The 15650-nt window shown below is 36.0% G+C and overlaps 1 protein-coding gene across 3 annotated transcripts in view; it reads left to right on the plus strand.

The window, feature by feature from the left end:
* Positions 1 to 9929, plus strand: part of LOC120523194 (P2Y purinoceptor 3) — a 110947-nt gene extending 101018 nt beyond the window's left edge. For all 3 annotated transcript variants that reach the window (XM_039744245.1, XM_039744248.1, XM_039744246.1), the window contains one exon: positions 4970 to 9929. In XM_039744245.1, coding sequence (XP_039600179.1) covers positions 5010 to 5969 — 960 coding nt within the window. In that variant the 5' untranslated portion in view covers positions 4970 to 5009 and the 3' untranslated portion in view covers positions 5970 to 9929. The remainder of the gene's footprint in view (positions 1 to 4969) is intronic.
* The last annotated feature ends 5721 nt before the right edge of the window (positions 9930 to 15650 follow it).

Below are 15650 nucleotides of genomic sequence, written 5' to 3' on the forward strand. Positions count from 1 at the left end.
GACCTAGGAGTATTTAGACACAATGTTATGCACAGTGTTGGCCCCCCAAACCAGAAATTTTAATGGCTGACTTTCTTTTTATCATTTAGACATGAATGATAAAACCCTGACTTCAGCCAGATTCTTGACATTCTTCAAAGTTAAAGTAGTAGCTTCTCATACCATTTGCATTAAACCAAATTCTTCTCAATCTAAATTGGAAATATTATAGCTGATACTAGAAATGTTGAGTTAAATAAATCCCACTAATTTGTTAAATAAATCCTTCCTCTGTCCCAGTTATTGAATGGTAGTGCTAATTGTATTAAAATTTGTTTTGTTTTCATTTTCCATGATCAAGTGAAAAATACAAACACTTTGTGATATCTGAACTGAGTCTGGTTTATGTTTTTTACAAGGGGAATATTATGTATTTCTCTATTTGTTTATATTTAGGATCATAATCAGGGAGATTTATCTTTAGATGACCTTTATGTAGTCAGCTATTAATGTGTTATTTACTGATATATTCCTGTAACTTATGTCATTTCTATATAGTACATTCATTTATTATAATCTGGTAGCCATCTTTATTTAGATTAGACACCTTAAAAAGACTTCAGGGCTTCTTATTGGAAGTGTATTTGGAAGAATGATTTCTCATTGTCAAAGAGTCTTACACACCAGCCTACATTTCCATTACATTTGACAATGACACATTCTTTAAAACCACAAACAAAAAATAACAATGAAAATAAATATAGATCCTATTTCTTTAGGGGAAGCTGTCAAATGTGTAAATATTTTTTAAGAGAGCATTAACATTCTCGATTTTTAAAAATGTGATGTTGGTAGGGAACTCTAATTGGATTTCACTCTTTGTAGACATGGTACTTCTCTTAAACAAATCCCAGCTAAACATAATGTTATGTAGTTTGTCAACCTGAATCCTTTTAGAGATAACCATGGTGTGAAAACCTTTTTTCCTTACATTTGCATTAGACCTGATGGAAATTAGAAGAAATATTAGGTGCCTGTCTGTCAAAATGATTAATATTTAATTCACTCACTGTATCTTTAATTTGGTTAAGGGTATATGGCAGTCCTGTTATAGCCTTTTTCTTTCTTTATTTTTAGCTTATCACAGTTTGCTATTTTAATTGTTGCTAATTTAAGAAGGATATTTTCTGTGTAATACTAACTATTGTAAGAGATCTTGTCATTTTAGTGTATAATCAAAGATGCAGAACATTTCAGTTACACAGCTTCTGCTAGAAGTGAAATAAATAAAAAAAAAGAAAGTTATTTAAGCTTATAATTATTTCACATGCAATTAGTATTGCACAAGTAGAAAACTAACCCCACCTGACCCCCGTTTGGCTGGAAACTTTAAATTTCTCAATGTACTAAATGAAAATGAGCTGAAAGATGTGACAGTATATTAGTCCAAAGCAAAAAATGAGAGTCTTGTCCTTCAAGCTTAAGAAAAATGAAAAAGGCACACAGCCTTTGCAGCACATAAAAAAGGAGTTATGTCTTTACACATTAAGGAAACGAAGGACAAGTTGCAGTCTGAAATGCTCCTGCCACCTACAAGAACGCCCACAATCCTGCAGTTTCAGAGTAGCATTAAAAGATTTAAGCACTCAAGCTAAAACACAGGTATACACTCTAACTTGCCATTAGCAGGACAGCTGAATCTGCCTCTTGCAACATTTCATGTGAATAAACGTGGTGATTTTAGCTCTTATAATAAGAGATTACACTGTTTTTACTGTGCTTTACATGCAAATGTGTGATATGCCTTAATTTTCAGAGTCACAGATTTTTAAACCCTTTTTCCTCCCCCTGACACATCTGGATAAAAAGACACATACAGTATGTCAGGATGCTATTCATAGGCTTTAGCTCTACCTTCAGCACAATTTTCGCTGAAAAGCTAGTTGTAAAACTGAGCAGGTTGGGCCTGAACACCAGCCTCTGCAGTTGGATCCTGGACTTCTTGACAGAGAGGCCCCAGTCAGTTCGGATGGGCTGCAGCACCTCCAGCAACATCACACTGAGCACTGGAGCGCCACAGGGCGGGCTGCGTGCTTAGTCCACTGCTGACTCATGACTGCACAGCCACGCACAACACCAACCACATCATCAAGTTTGCAGATGATACAACGGTGCTGGGACTGATAAGCAGGGATGATGAAACAGCATACAGAGATGAGGTGGAACCACTGTCTGCATGGCGTGAAGACAACAATCTATCTCTCAGTGTTGACAAGACAAAAGAGATAATCGTGGACTTCAAAAAATCACATCCTGCCCTCATCCCACTCAGCATCAACGGTTTAGATGTGGAGACTATTAGAAGTACCAAGTTCCTTGGTGTGCACATAACTGAACTTACGTGGACATATAACATCTCATCACTAATCAAGAAAGCCCAGCAGAGACTACACTTCCTGAGGCGGCAGAAGCGAGCAAGTCTTCCCCCTTCCATCCTCACCATGTTCTACAGAGGCATCATTGAGAGTGTTCTGACCAGCTGCATCACTGTCTGGTATGGCAACTGCAACATATCCGACCGCAAGCTCCTGCAAAGGATAGTGAAGACAGCAGAGAATATTATTGGGGTGCCTCTCCCTTCACTACAGGACATATTTTACAAACGCAGTGTCCGCAATGCCTGCAGCATTGTGCAGAACCCCTTACACCCCTCTCATGTACTTTTCACACTTCTGCCATCCAAGAGAAGATACTGCAGCATCAAAGCCAGATCTGCCAGGCTGCAGGAGAGTTTTTACCCCCCAAGCTGTCAGACTCATTTACACCATGCTGCCCCCTGGGATCTTCCACACTGCTTCAACCACCTCTAAAAACAGAACATTTACTGTATACATGCAAGCCACTTTCCTACAAAAACTAGTGTGTATGTAGAAAAAGAACTGAAAATCTCATACTGACCTTTAAGTATTTTGACACTCTTGATATCCTTCTGTTAAACATTCTGACCTGTCATTGTTTATTATTTATTATTTATTTATTATATTACATAACTATTGACTATATTTATGTATCTAGATTGCAAATACCATACATTACATCAATGTTCATATTACTAACTACATGTCAGTATTGCTGCTATTTCTTTGTCTTGTCTTTGCACAATGTCTTGTCTTGTTTGTGTTTTAAATCTTAAATTTAAATTTTAATTCTATTTTTAATTTATTTGCACGTCATGTTGTTACACTGTTGACCATCATTTAAATGACAAATAAATGTGTATGTGTAAAAAAAAAAAAAAAAGTTGTATGGCATTCTTGTAGGTTCCGTGTGTTTTTAAATGTAGCAAAGTAACAATGTGTAGCTTGTCACACTGATTCTTTTAGATGTGTATTAGAATTTTCTGGAGTTTATTTACAAGCATTCATCAAATATCTAATGCATATTTGTGTATTTTAGAAGGTGCAGTATTGCATGCCTTTAGAAAATCACAGTCTCTGTCTCTTTGCCTTTTTTAAATCTAAAATTTCGTGCATGTCACTTATGAGTTGATTTTCATTCAAAACACTTTCTCACATTGCAGATCACGCTGCCATTAAGTATCTTCTAACATATGAACAGTCAAACTTTATTTCAAAAGGCATCTTTCTCTTAGAACACCACTATAAGAAACTTTACAAAGCACATAAGAATACAATTTAGAGCAATAACATACAAAGTACAGTAGTTTTTGAGAACAGTACATGATAATGTTGTAAACTAATATGGTGACACTGCCGAATTGTCTCTCAGAAAACCAACTACAATTACTTGTTCAGCTACTGGAAGATACTGTCCAGTTTTTCCAGTTTTTTTCAGTAGGTACTTTTACCAAAATAGATTTTTTTTTGTTTTTTGTAGGTGTGGTGGATTCTAGTTTTTTTTTTTTTCCTTTCAGACTAGCATTTTAAAACTGTGGAAACTGAGAGAAGTATCTGCTTTAATGAACTAATTAATCTGACAGAAAAATAGTTTGTCATTGACCTGGTCGCTGTCTGTCTGAAGTTTCTGTAGTTTGTATGTTCTCCAAGTGTCTGTATGGGCTGACTCGGAGTACCCTGATTTTTTTCACAGGTTCCAAAGAACTGAGCAGAAGTTCATTTGTGACTGTAAATTAGCTATATATTGGTACAGTAAGGGTGTATGCATGGGTGTGCTCTTCAGTGTTCTTGTGTCCCATCCAGGAACAGTTCCTCCATATTCAGACACTGCAATGGAAACAGTAACTTCAGGAATAGAAAGATGGATATATAGCCTCTGTGAGTGTGTGTTTTTTAAACTTAGCTTTCAGTACTAATGTAAGTGTGTGTTTTTTAACCTTAGAATTCAATGCTAATGAAACTTTGACTGTTATGCTTTCTTTCATCTCTGTTGGAGTGGTGAATACAGATAGCATCCATCCATCCATCCATTTTCTAACCCGTTGAATCCAAATAGGGTCACGGGGGTCTGCTGGAGCCAATCCCAGCCAACACAGGGCACAAGGCAGAAACCAATCCTGGGCAGGGTGCCAACCCACCGCAGGACACACACAAACACACCCACACACCAAGCACACACTAGGGCCAATGTAGAATCGCCAATCCACCTAACCAGCATGTCTTTGGATTGTGGGAGGAAACCGGAGCGCCCGGAGGAAACCCACGCAGACACGGGGAGAACATGCAAACTCCACGCAGGGAGGACCTGGGAAGTGAACCCGGGTCTCCTAACTGCGAGGCAGCAGCGCCACCGTGCCGCCCATACAGATAGCATGGACTTGTTGTATTACATTTTTGTGATGAATAAAAACTTGTCATCCTTTTGTATGATTTATTATCCAGTATATCTAGTACTTTGCCACTAAGACGTGCATATATACAGCTCAAGGTAAATAGTAAAGAAAAATTGCAGATATTAAAGCAATCTGTTTGAAAGAGCAGAAATGTAATCATTATTTATCTTGTCATTGTAGGATGTGAAGAAGAATGGAGACTTGCAGCCTGTAGCACATTATGTCAAATTTCACCACACCATCAACATCAGATATGTCCTGCACCTACAATGAGGACTTCAAGCAGATCCTTCTGCCCACTGTGTACAGTGTAGTTCTTGTGCTAGGGCTACCACTGAATGGAGTTGTCATCTTTCAGATATGGCAGTCCAGGAAGGCATTAACTCGCACTACCATCTATATGCTGAATTTGGCCATTGCAGACTTTCTTTATGTCTGCTCTCTGCCACTTCTCATCTACAACTACGCTCAGCATGATTACTGGCCTTTTGGAGATTTCATGTGCAAGTTTGTACGTTTTCAGTTCTACAGCAATCTCCATGGCAGCATTATGTTCCTCACATGTATCAGCTTTCAGAGGTACCTTGGCATTTGCTATCCACTGGCAATGTGGCACAAGAAGGGCGGTAGGAAATTTGCTTGGATGATTTGCATCTTGGTGTGGATCATAGTGTTTGTCCTTTGTGCACCCACTTTTGAGTTTGCTACCACAGGAATCCAGCGCAACAGGACTGTCTGCTATGATCTCACTGAACCCCAGCGTTCTAAACAGTATGTTCCATATGGGATGGCATTGACATTTATTGGATTCCTCATTCCGTTTTTAGCAATCATTGTCTGTTACTGTTGCATGACCCGAATTCTATGCCAAAAGAACGAAATGATTGGACCTGCTGTGCGTGAGAAAAAAGACAAAGCCATTCGAATGGTTATCATTGTAGTGGTGGTGTTTGCAATTAGTTTCTTTCCATTTCATTTGACTAAAACCATGTATCTGGTAATCTGGGCCATGGGCGAAACAACATGTTGGGTAAAGCAGACCTTTTCCATTATCTACAAATGCACCAGGCCCTTTGCTAGTATGAATAGTGTATTAGACCCTATTTTATTCTATTTTACGCAGCAAAAATTCAGGCAAAGTACAAAATCCATCCTGCAAAAGATGAGCAGCAAACGATGAAAAAATCTAGAACAGTACAAAAGACTTCAAGGCTTTAATAATAAGAAAAAACTTGAGAATTTTTTTCATGGAATGGCAAGCATTTTGTTTACCTGTGCTTCTTTTTTAATTTAAACAATTTACCAGAGCTCTACAATCTTCTTTGGGACTGACATGAGTATAGATAAATAGATATGGATAAACATCCTGAAAGTCTATAAAGTGAAGGAATCAAGCTGATATGCTGGTATCGAACTTGGATTGTGTAACGATTTGCAACCGAGTTTTGTGAATATTGTAATGTTTTACAAAAGAAAAGCTCCACATTTTGACCAGTGTTTTCTTTTCAGTGTGCAGTACTCTCTTCTCTTTCTATTATGTGATCTTTTTGTCGGTGCATGTGAACTTGTTCTAAAATAATAATAAGAACTGTGAACATTTTATTCGGTTTCCAGTTTAGAAGTATTCTAAAGTGGACCCAGTTTGCTCATTGTGTTTGTCCATTTTCCAGTATCGCCAAACACAGCTTTAAATGCCTTGCAGTTTGCTAACACATATATATGTGTTTGCACCCCAAGGCCCTATATGGGATAATAGCAAGTTTAGCAAAATTATAGCCAAAAGCTGCAATCCTTACAAAGTTTACTTCTCAGGCTTCTGATATGCTATTCTGTATTTTTCATTCTTTAAAAAAAATGATCTCAGTCACTGATTGGGTAGATGGTATAACATGACATCCATCCATCCATTATCCTACCTGCTATACAGTATACAGTAATTGTACGATGTTTCTTTTAGAGCAGTGTTTCCCATCCTCTGTGGTGTTATGGCCCAGTTATTCACATGCAAGCGTGTTCTCTGTCCATTTATTGGTCAACCTCTGAATTTAGCTTGGTCATTTGAGCGAGGGTGATGGGGTGTTCCTACTTGATGAATTAAGGCAATCATCAAAGTGGGGTGTTAAAGGTATTTAATGACCCCACACTGTTACCAAAGTGTTAGATGAATCAAGTACAATCGTCAATGCCACTAGCTGGGCCGCAGCCCACAGACTGGGAAACACCACTTTAGAGAATATTTTGCCCATGTTACTTGGGTTAACCAGAAAGTTTTACAGTATAGCTAGTCATTTATTGTATCATTGTTTGAATTTAAGTATAACATAACTAAATGTACTGTTCATTTTTCTACATGATCTCTGTTAACTTCCCTAGCCTTGCATCAGTGAGAAACAATCGTATACTGTATATTATTTCTGTAGTAGACTGAATCCAACACTCACAGTTACTTCACCACTTCTGTAACTGCAACATTAACTCTAAAATGTTTTCCATGAATCTTTGAGGTCTGTAAACAAGAGGAATTCTGAGAAAGTAAGATCTGGGCTGAAGGCTGGAAGGGGAAGAAGAGTTCGCCAGAGTGTTGTGACTTGCTTTTAAAAAATCATATTGCTGCACAATGGCATTTTTAAATTCAGCTGCATATACAGTAGGAAATGATTGTTGCTGCAGTAGCAATTGGACTCAGTTAATAAGCTGTATGTGCAGGCTGCAAATAGTATTTAATGTCTGGGTACCATCTGCAAATGTGCTTCTTGTTAAAGTATTTATTTTCTATATCTGCTAGCAGATATACTAGCAGTACTAAAACAGATCAACATTTTAGACTTCAAGTATGTTTTTGGTTTTAGCTTTTTAAAATATGATCAGCTTTGGTGGAAATGTTCATTAATTTATATAAAAGAGTTCTTGTCTATTTAGTCATATGACTAAATTAAATGCCAATGTTAATATCCTGTCAGGGATTCTGAAGCCTGTAAGGACTAACAGGTAATGGCAGGGTAAGGTATGTTTTATGATCCCTCTGATATATCCTCTGGTTTACTTATGGTTGTACTTCTGTATTTCAATGTGTTTTGAAAAATATGTTCAGTGAACTGTAGTTGTGTCTAATATATTTAGCATATTATGAAGATCCTTGTCTGCTGTAACATTATCTTAAGTGAAAGTGTTATATAACCTTGTTTATATCTGGTGTGATTTGTACCTGAGCAATTTGTGCATGAGACAGAACATGGACACAGATACTAGAAGAAAAATGAAAGTAAATGACTAATGGCTACTGGATATTGAGATCTTTGGAAAACCGGAAAAATGGGGCAGTGTAGTATTTTATATTTTAGCTAGTGATGATGTCTAGCAAAGTGTCCCTTCAAAACCATCTATGTATAACTGTGGAATGAAATTTGGATAACAACAGCAGCCTTTTTACATCTTAGAAGGTTTACTTATAATAGCACGTCACAAGTAAAGAGGTGAGGAGTTCACTGCATGTGGTTTGAACATAATTTTTGTTTTTCATAATATTTTCTGGGATGAATGTTTACACTTGGGGGGAAAAAACAAGGACCCTGGAGGCAGAAATGCTAAGTAAAAAATTAATAAATGTTAAAAATTGTATGGCAATGTTAGAAGAATCGTCAGTCTTCAATAACTGTCTCAGTATGATACATACAGATGTTCTGTCAAAATTTTGCACAATGGTGAATGCTGTAATGTTGTAAATACTTTTTTCACTGCTTTGTCACAGTTGTCATATTTATTCTCAAGGAAGGTGGGTTAGAAGTGTGATTGTGGAGGGTACATCAAGTTAAACAGTAGTTGAGTTGTAAATTATTAATACTGTGAAGGGATGGGGGGGGGTGGTAGATCTGAGTAAGCGGGCTTAATTTGAATAGGCAATATTTTTGGAAGAATGTCAGCCAGCTTGTTTTAACAAGAGACTGACAACCTATTACATTTTTACTAATGTAGTTATCCCATTAAAGAGCTTGTAGAGTAAAAAATATACTACAACATTGAAATGAAAATATTGGGGGGGGCGTGAGATTCATTCACTTTCTTGTGTATTCAAGTTAATTCATCTAAGAATGATGAATTTATAGTGTATTTTATATATTCAGAATACTAATTGATTAGTTCTAAATTACCTGGCTTTGACCTAGGTAGAATTACAGGTTTTAGCTTGTATTGCTGCTGATATAGATTCAGTACAAATGAAAATTTGACTACTTTGATTGTAGAAATACAACCACATCTTAAAAGTGGATGAAGAAAAAAGTTTTGCTTTCCTGTTACACTAGAACTTTTCACCCCTACCATGAATATAATTTGGTACATTATCGCATCAGGCACCAATAATTGATGAAATTAAAGGTCTGTAGCTAACATTATGAACATTGCAGTTTGAATGTCTTTGGAGTCTATGTATATCAGAGACAGGTTCTGATTACAGTCCAGCAACTGACTGCAGATATGACAAAAATGATTTTGGAACTACACCACATTTGTTTGTGTTTGGCTCTATTAATTATGACAAAATATATCATATTTAAAAATAAAACCTATTTGACTAAAGTTTGAAATAGCTGAATATGTTTAACAGAGTCATTCCACTGTATCATTTCTTAAACATTTACTGTTGGAGTACAACATAGTAGTCACAGAAAGTATACAGTAAGTGAAATGGAGCAGATGCACTCAGTGAGTGAAGGGCCAGATTTGAACTTACAGCTCTGTGATTTAATCACAACTCCTCATCTATTAGGAAATTACAATAGCATCAAGCTTAGTAACAGCAGATGTGCTTTGTTCCTGTTGCGTCAGTATTAAATTTGCCACCTCATGTTTAAAATACTGTGAGTCAGTTTAATTGAATGTACAGTACTTTATGTGAACTTTTAATTGTGAAAATGTGTAGTGTACAAGGCTCTGTATTTCCTGTGTTTGTTTTTTGTGATAATAAATATTCAGCATTAACTTTCAATTCACATTTTTATGAATTTGATGTCTGTTTTAATAGTTAATAGAGTAATTGTTTAGAAAATTAGGTGATGTTAAATATGTGAAGATTTAGATTACTTGAATCATTAAATGGAGATGTATCTGCTTGAAGCACAAAATAAAAATATCTAATGCCAAAGCCTATAATCAAGTTTATTAAATTCACAGGCCATTGTTATTGTAATGTAGAATGTTGTTTTGTCAGATCAAGCTTTGACAAAATATATCAAATGTCCTGCATTTTACATATTGGATGTGTCTCCCATGTATTGCCCCTTGTCTAAGAAATGGATTGTAAAGACTTAAATACTGTATATAATGCAAGTTTTAATTTTAGTATACAGAATGATTCAGAAAGAATTATAACACTCTCAAAAATGTATTCTTCAGCAGCTAAGTACCCTATGAACATGGCATCTAAACTAAGCTGTAAAGAAGCATTGACAGTTTGGGTTTTTTTTTCGTGATCTTGATCAAAAATGCATCACTTGTGTCATGCAGAGCATCGATGCTGCAGTCTAATCCCTCCCAGACCCTTTGTAGTGTATCACTGTCAATGGTTGACATAGTAGTCATGATCCATTCCTTCATTTAATCAGGGGCTAAACTCAGGGGAAAAAATTAGAAGTAACTGTATAATTTGGCAAATACTGTGTGTTCACATGAGACATACTAAGCAATACATTTTTTAAATATTTGATTCTTTTTAAAGCAGCCTACTGTCTATAAAATGTGTACTGAAGATAAATGACTTAGGTTTGTGGAAATTTAAGAACCAGTAACAATATTGACTAGGCATGTTAAAATCCAAAAAATCTGGTAAACATTTCGTATAAAGAATCATGTCATGTAAATGTTTACATGGAAATCTAAATTTATTAATATCAAATTACAGCAACTTAAAACTAGCTGATTTCATTGTCATTTTATTACTGTGTATCTAGTATCTGCTGACTTTGACAGAAAGACTCCACAATATATTCAGTGTTTTGTGCTTTTGTAGGTGATTGGTGCTTAAATATTAAATATTAAATATGAGTGCTGATATTGCAGTACATGTCTTCCTCTGCAATTGGAATGCCTCTTTTTCCCATTCTTGCCGTCTGTTTGCTCACTATCTCACTTTATCTCAGTTCAGCTAGTTAATAACTAATTATGCAACACAGACTACAACAATCCTTAGTTTTTTACACGGATTAGATTAGAAACCTTTGTCATTTTACCATATATAATGGAATTACAGTGTAGCTACTTCAGATGCAATGGGGGGAAAAAAGAAAATAATCATTTTACAGTAACTATAAAGTACCACATATAAAACTGCTAGATAAAAAGAATATATAAAAAATACCTAATTCATAGGTAATAATGCAGTATTGCTAAGCAAGTACAGTAATGTGGTACTGTATTATGGAGGAATATTTCAGACAAAATTAAATAAATAAATAAAAGTACTGTGAAATGTGAGTATAAATAAATGTGTCATGAAATGAGAGCCTAAATAAATATGTCATGAAATGACAGCATAAATAAATAAATGTGTCACGAAATGTTTTTTGTTGCTTATTTATTTATTTCATTTTGTCTGTAACATTCCTTCAAACAGTCATGAAATACGTCTTGAAGTAAAACTGTCACTTTCACTCGTCAAAGTTGAGAGGGTGGGCTCTAACACGCCCTCTAGTTACTGATTGGTGAATCGAAGCACAAGAATTGATTAGAAAAATGCTTACTACTGCCGATTAAATGGATTCTGCCGAAGATATTACGTATTTCAGAGAGAGAATTGAAGATTTATCAGAAGAAATTACAATGTTGGCGGCCCTTTTAGACTCCGATATAGATGAAACTATTTTTGAAATTATCGAAGAACTGGTGGAACGGACTCTACTACACTCCAGTTCAGGTGACGCAGTTCCCTGTTCTGGACGTCCATCCTTTGACATTCCAGCAGAGTCAATAGAATACTCTACAGCTCTGATTAGTGGCAAAGTTGTTTAAAAAAGTAGCTGTGAATATGCACCTGACTTTATACTCGTAAAACAAGGGTCAAATACTCAGTTCAAAATATTAGTTGGCGCTGCTTTAAGCAATCCATGTCTAAAGTACCTAAACTAATACAGCCGTTGCAGCTTACCGTATATCAAACCGGCTCATTCACCTTGTGATCGTCTTCTCCGATACACCATATAGATCTACAATCTGTCGTACTTTTAAACCGCATAACAGAAGGTGTTCTATTGAATCAAGATAAAAGTATAATAATAAATATAATATTTACTGTATAAAGACATGACCTAGTTGAGTGGGAAGTTATGTTTTCTATGGATCCTAGTCCCTTGTTGTTTAGAAGTCATTCTATTAGTGAAGGCCCATTTTCTTCAGCACCTTTGTCCAAATGGCAGGAGGGTAAATAATTTATGTGAAGAGTGTGTTAGATCCTTCACATTGCTGGTGCCTTTGCAGATGCAGCATGTGGTGTACATGTCTGTGATGGAAGGAAAAGATACTCCAATGATCATATCAGCTCTCCTCACTATCATCAGCATGGTCTTGGAATCTATGACAGTGCATTTCTCAATCCAGATAATGATGCATCTGCTCAGGATGCTGTCAGTAGTCCCTCTCTAGAAGGTAATAAGGATAGGTGGTAGCTTTCATATGAAGTAAAAATGTTGCTGGGCTTTCTTGGCTATTGAGCTAGTACTGAAGGACCAAGTTATGTTCTCCAGGTGAACACCAAGAATTTGGTACTCTTGACAATCTCCACGCTTGAGCCCTCGATATACACCAGGTAGTGGTCCCTTGTAGTTCTTAAGAAGTCAAAAACCATCTTCTTTGTCTTGTCTATGTTCAGTGACAGGTTGTTGGCTTTGTACTAGATGGAATTTCCAGTTGTATGTTTAGTTCCTGTATTAAGTTATCAATTAATTACCTGACATTTCTTGACATTACTGCCCATTTCAGTTATTCACACACCACAGAAAACAAAAGTGTACAGTTAAAATAACGTCTGACCAGTGGCATTCTAATCTATACTAATGAAAAACTCGAGTGACAGGTGCTGAGACGCATTTAACAAAATAGTCCAGGTTGTTTGGACCATCTCCAGTTTGCATGTTGTCACAACTGGTTCACAGAGGATATCATGATTTTTGCATTTCATTCTGGTACAGTTAGATATGTTATGACAGAGTATGGTTCAGAGTTATTATAGTTTTGACTTTTTTTGCTAGTTTTTATTTTTATATTACTTCAGGTCTTCATTTTAGTTTTAATTTAGTTTTAGTTAGTCTTCATGCCATATTTTTAGTTTTAGTTTAGTTTTTATTTCACAAAGTTATTTTTATATATATTAGTTTCAGTTTTAGTAATTATAGTATGGTTAAAGCAATTTTGTGGAGGTTCATTTTGTGCCACAATGCGAGAACTGTAGACTTTTGGAAATAACATTTATTTAATGTCAGTAGAAACCTATAGGTATGTCCTGTTAAAAAACCCAGATACTGAATTTGAACTGACTGTGGAACACACTGCAGTTTTGCATGCAAAATAGTAATCCTAAATTAAATGGTATAATTAAAACAACAAATGCTTCTTTCTCCTTTGCACAATTTACTAAAGCCTCACCATAACAGTGATACAAAACAGCCTGACTGATTCAATTATACATCGTTCTGTTAATTTTCAAGAAAACTCTGCTCTAGAGAAGTGGTCATTCTGTTTCGCAATCCAGATGACAACTGTCCACAAACTGAAAATATGCGTTCAACAAATGCTTGTGAGGCCGGGGCACACACAAGGTCCAAAGCCACAGGGCTAGGTTTAGGATACACAGCCACCCTGGCTTGCCAGAACTAAAGAGGATTTCCAGTAAAATCCCCCTGCCTAACCCTCTCCTGATATTTCTGCATTTCATGTGGAGCACTTTCAGATGGCCAAGGCTGGTTTTCACGGTTTAAGCTAATTATTTTATTAGCCAAGTACTTGTATTTCTGAAGGACTGTGATGTTTGCTGAAACTGCTACTGTTTGTGTAGACTCATCTTGTTGTGCTTCTATGGTGTGATTGTGTTTCGCTGCCTCAGTCAATACAAATAACTCTGCTGTTCTTTTCAAAGATATTAGTTCAGGAGACTGTAGGGTTAGAGAGACAGTTGGATCCATTAGACATGCGGCTGCAGGGACTGGATCAAATTGGTCACTAATGGGATCTAACAGACATGTAAAACGATGGCGCAAACACTTAAGAAGAGCTTGTACCAGTTTTTTCTCTCCACTAGTTGACTGGAGATGTGCCTCCAGGTTTAGCGGGGAAGGTATCACCTCTGACAGAGACTGGCTATCTATTTGAAGCTGATCTGTGTGCATGCCAAATGGCTCCAATACTTTAAGTTGGTTTTCCAACTTGGCCCAATCACTGGTCAACAGTGTATCTATCCCAAGTTCATCAAGAACCTCATTAAGTGTAGCTTTAGTTTCCAGAAGTCGCTTCAGCATGTCAAGTGTACTGTTCCACCGTGTTCGGCCACACTTTTAGAAACAAACAGAAAATAATGTTATTCTAATAAAAAGGTAAGAAGTTTAAACAAAATAATCACTTATTCCTAGTGCATCATAGAATAACTAAATGATAATTTTGGTCAAAGCCACTATTATTATTATTATTATTATTATTCACTATTGGTGTGAATTTCCCCTTGGGATTAATAAAGTATCTATCTATCTATCTGTTACCACTGTGGTTGCAGGATTTGGTTTTGTTCAGTTTCACAGTCAGAGATTCATGTTACCTCTGTAACTGATCTCATTTAATAAGCTGGCCTTATTTTCTCTTCTCATATTCAGAAAAGCTTTAAAGTGTGATTTTTTTTTTAAATAAAATATTTATTAAATTAAATTATTACTGTGTACCATACTATGTACCAATGTCTGATGCAGTCTAATAAAAATTTTGCAAATTTAGTTTTATAATTTGTATATTGATACCAAATCTGGAAAATAACTGCTCAATTAGTCTTATAAAAAACTTAAAGCTGCATTCAATCATTTGAAATAAATAATAACTTTTATTATTTATTTTCCACCCAGCCTCCAGAATCATCTATTAAGTTTAATCTATAAATATAACACTACAAAATAAATAATTTTTAAATATGATAATTTATTACTATTTTACCAAGACTAATTAAAATGTAATGTGCTGTATAAATGTGCTAATGTGTTATATTATTACAAAATATAACAGACTAGAGAGACAATGGACACATATTGAATGGTTTGCTGACCATTTATCATACATGCCACAATCTTGCTACCTGAAACAAAAAGTGTTAACCATTTCTTTGATACGTTGTGTTGCTGTATTCATTTTATGTACGATGAGCGCATTTATTCGTGCAGCACGTGGCATGCTAAATTTGGGATCAAGAGAGGAAACAAATTTTCTGAATGAAGGCTTGTCACACAGCCTAGTAGACATGCCAGTGTCAATAAACAAGTTTACTTGGGCGTCTTTGCGTTTTTGTTGTTCAGCTGAGTTCGTTCCCCAATTTGCTGTCCTCTGCAAACACGATGTTAATGTCTGCTGTCTTGTATGATGTGTACTAGAACTTGCAGGTATACTCAAATTGCACTCGCTTTTCAGCCTTTCTTTTTCTTTACCCAGAAATATGTTGTAGGCTAATTTGTGATAGCTATTAAGGTGCACTTTAAAGTTTGTTGGGTTTTTACCTTTAATCTGTACAGCACCCAACGCACCCTGCTCCAACACTATGCACTTACTGTTGTTGCTTTCAGCATTTTATTCGAAAAACTCCCATACGGCGCTGTGTCGTTTTCTTCCGGACATGTTGATCGCA

Source organism: Polypterus senegalus, chromosome 2 (assembly GCF_016835505.1).
Source record: "Polypterus senegalus isolate Bchr_013 chromosome 2, ASM1683550v1, whole genome shotgun sequence".
Classification (NCBI taxonomy): Eukaryota; Metazoa; Chordata; class Cladistia; order Polypteriformes; family Polypteridae; genus Polypterus; species Polypterus senegalus.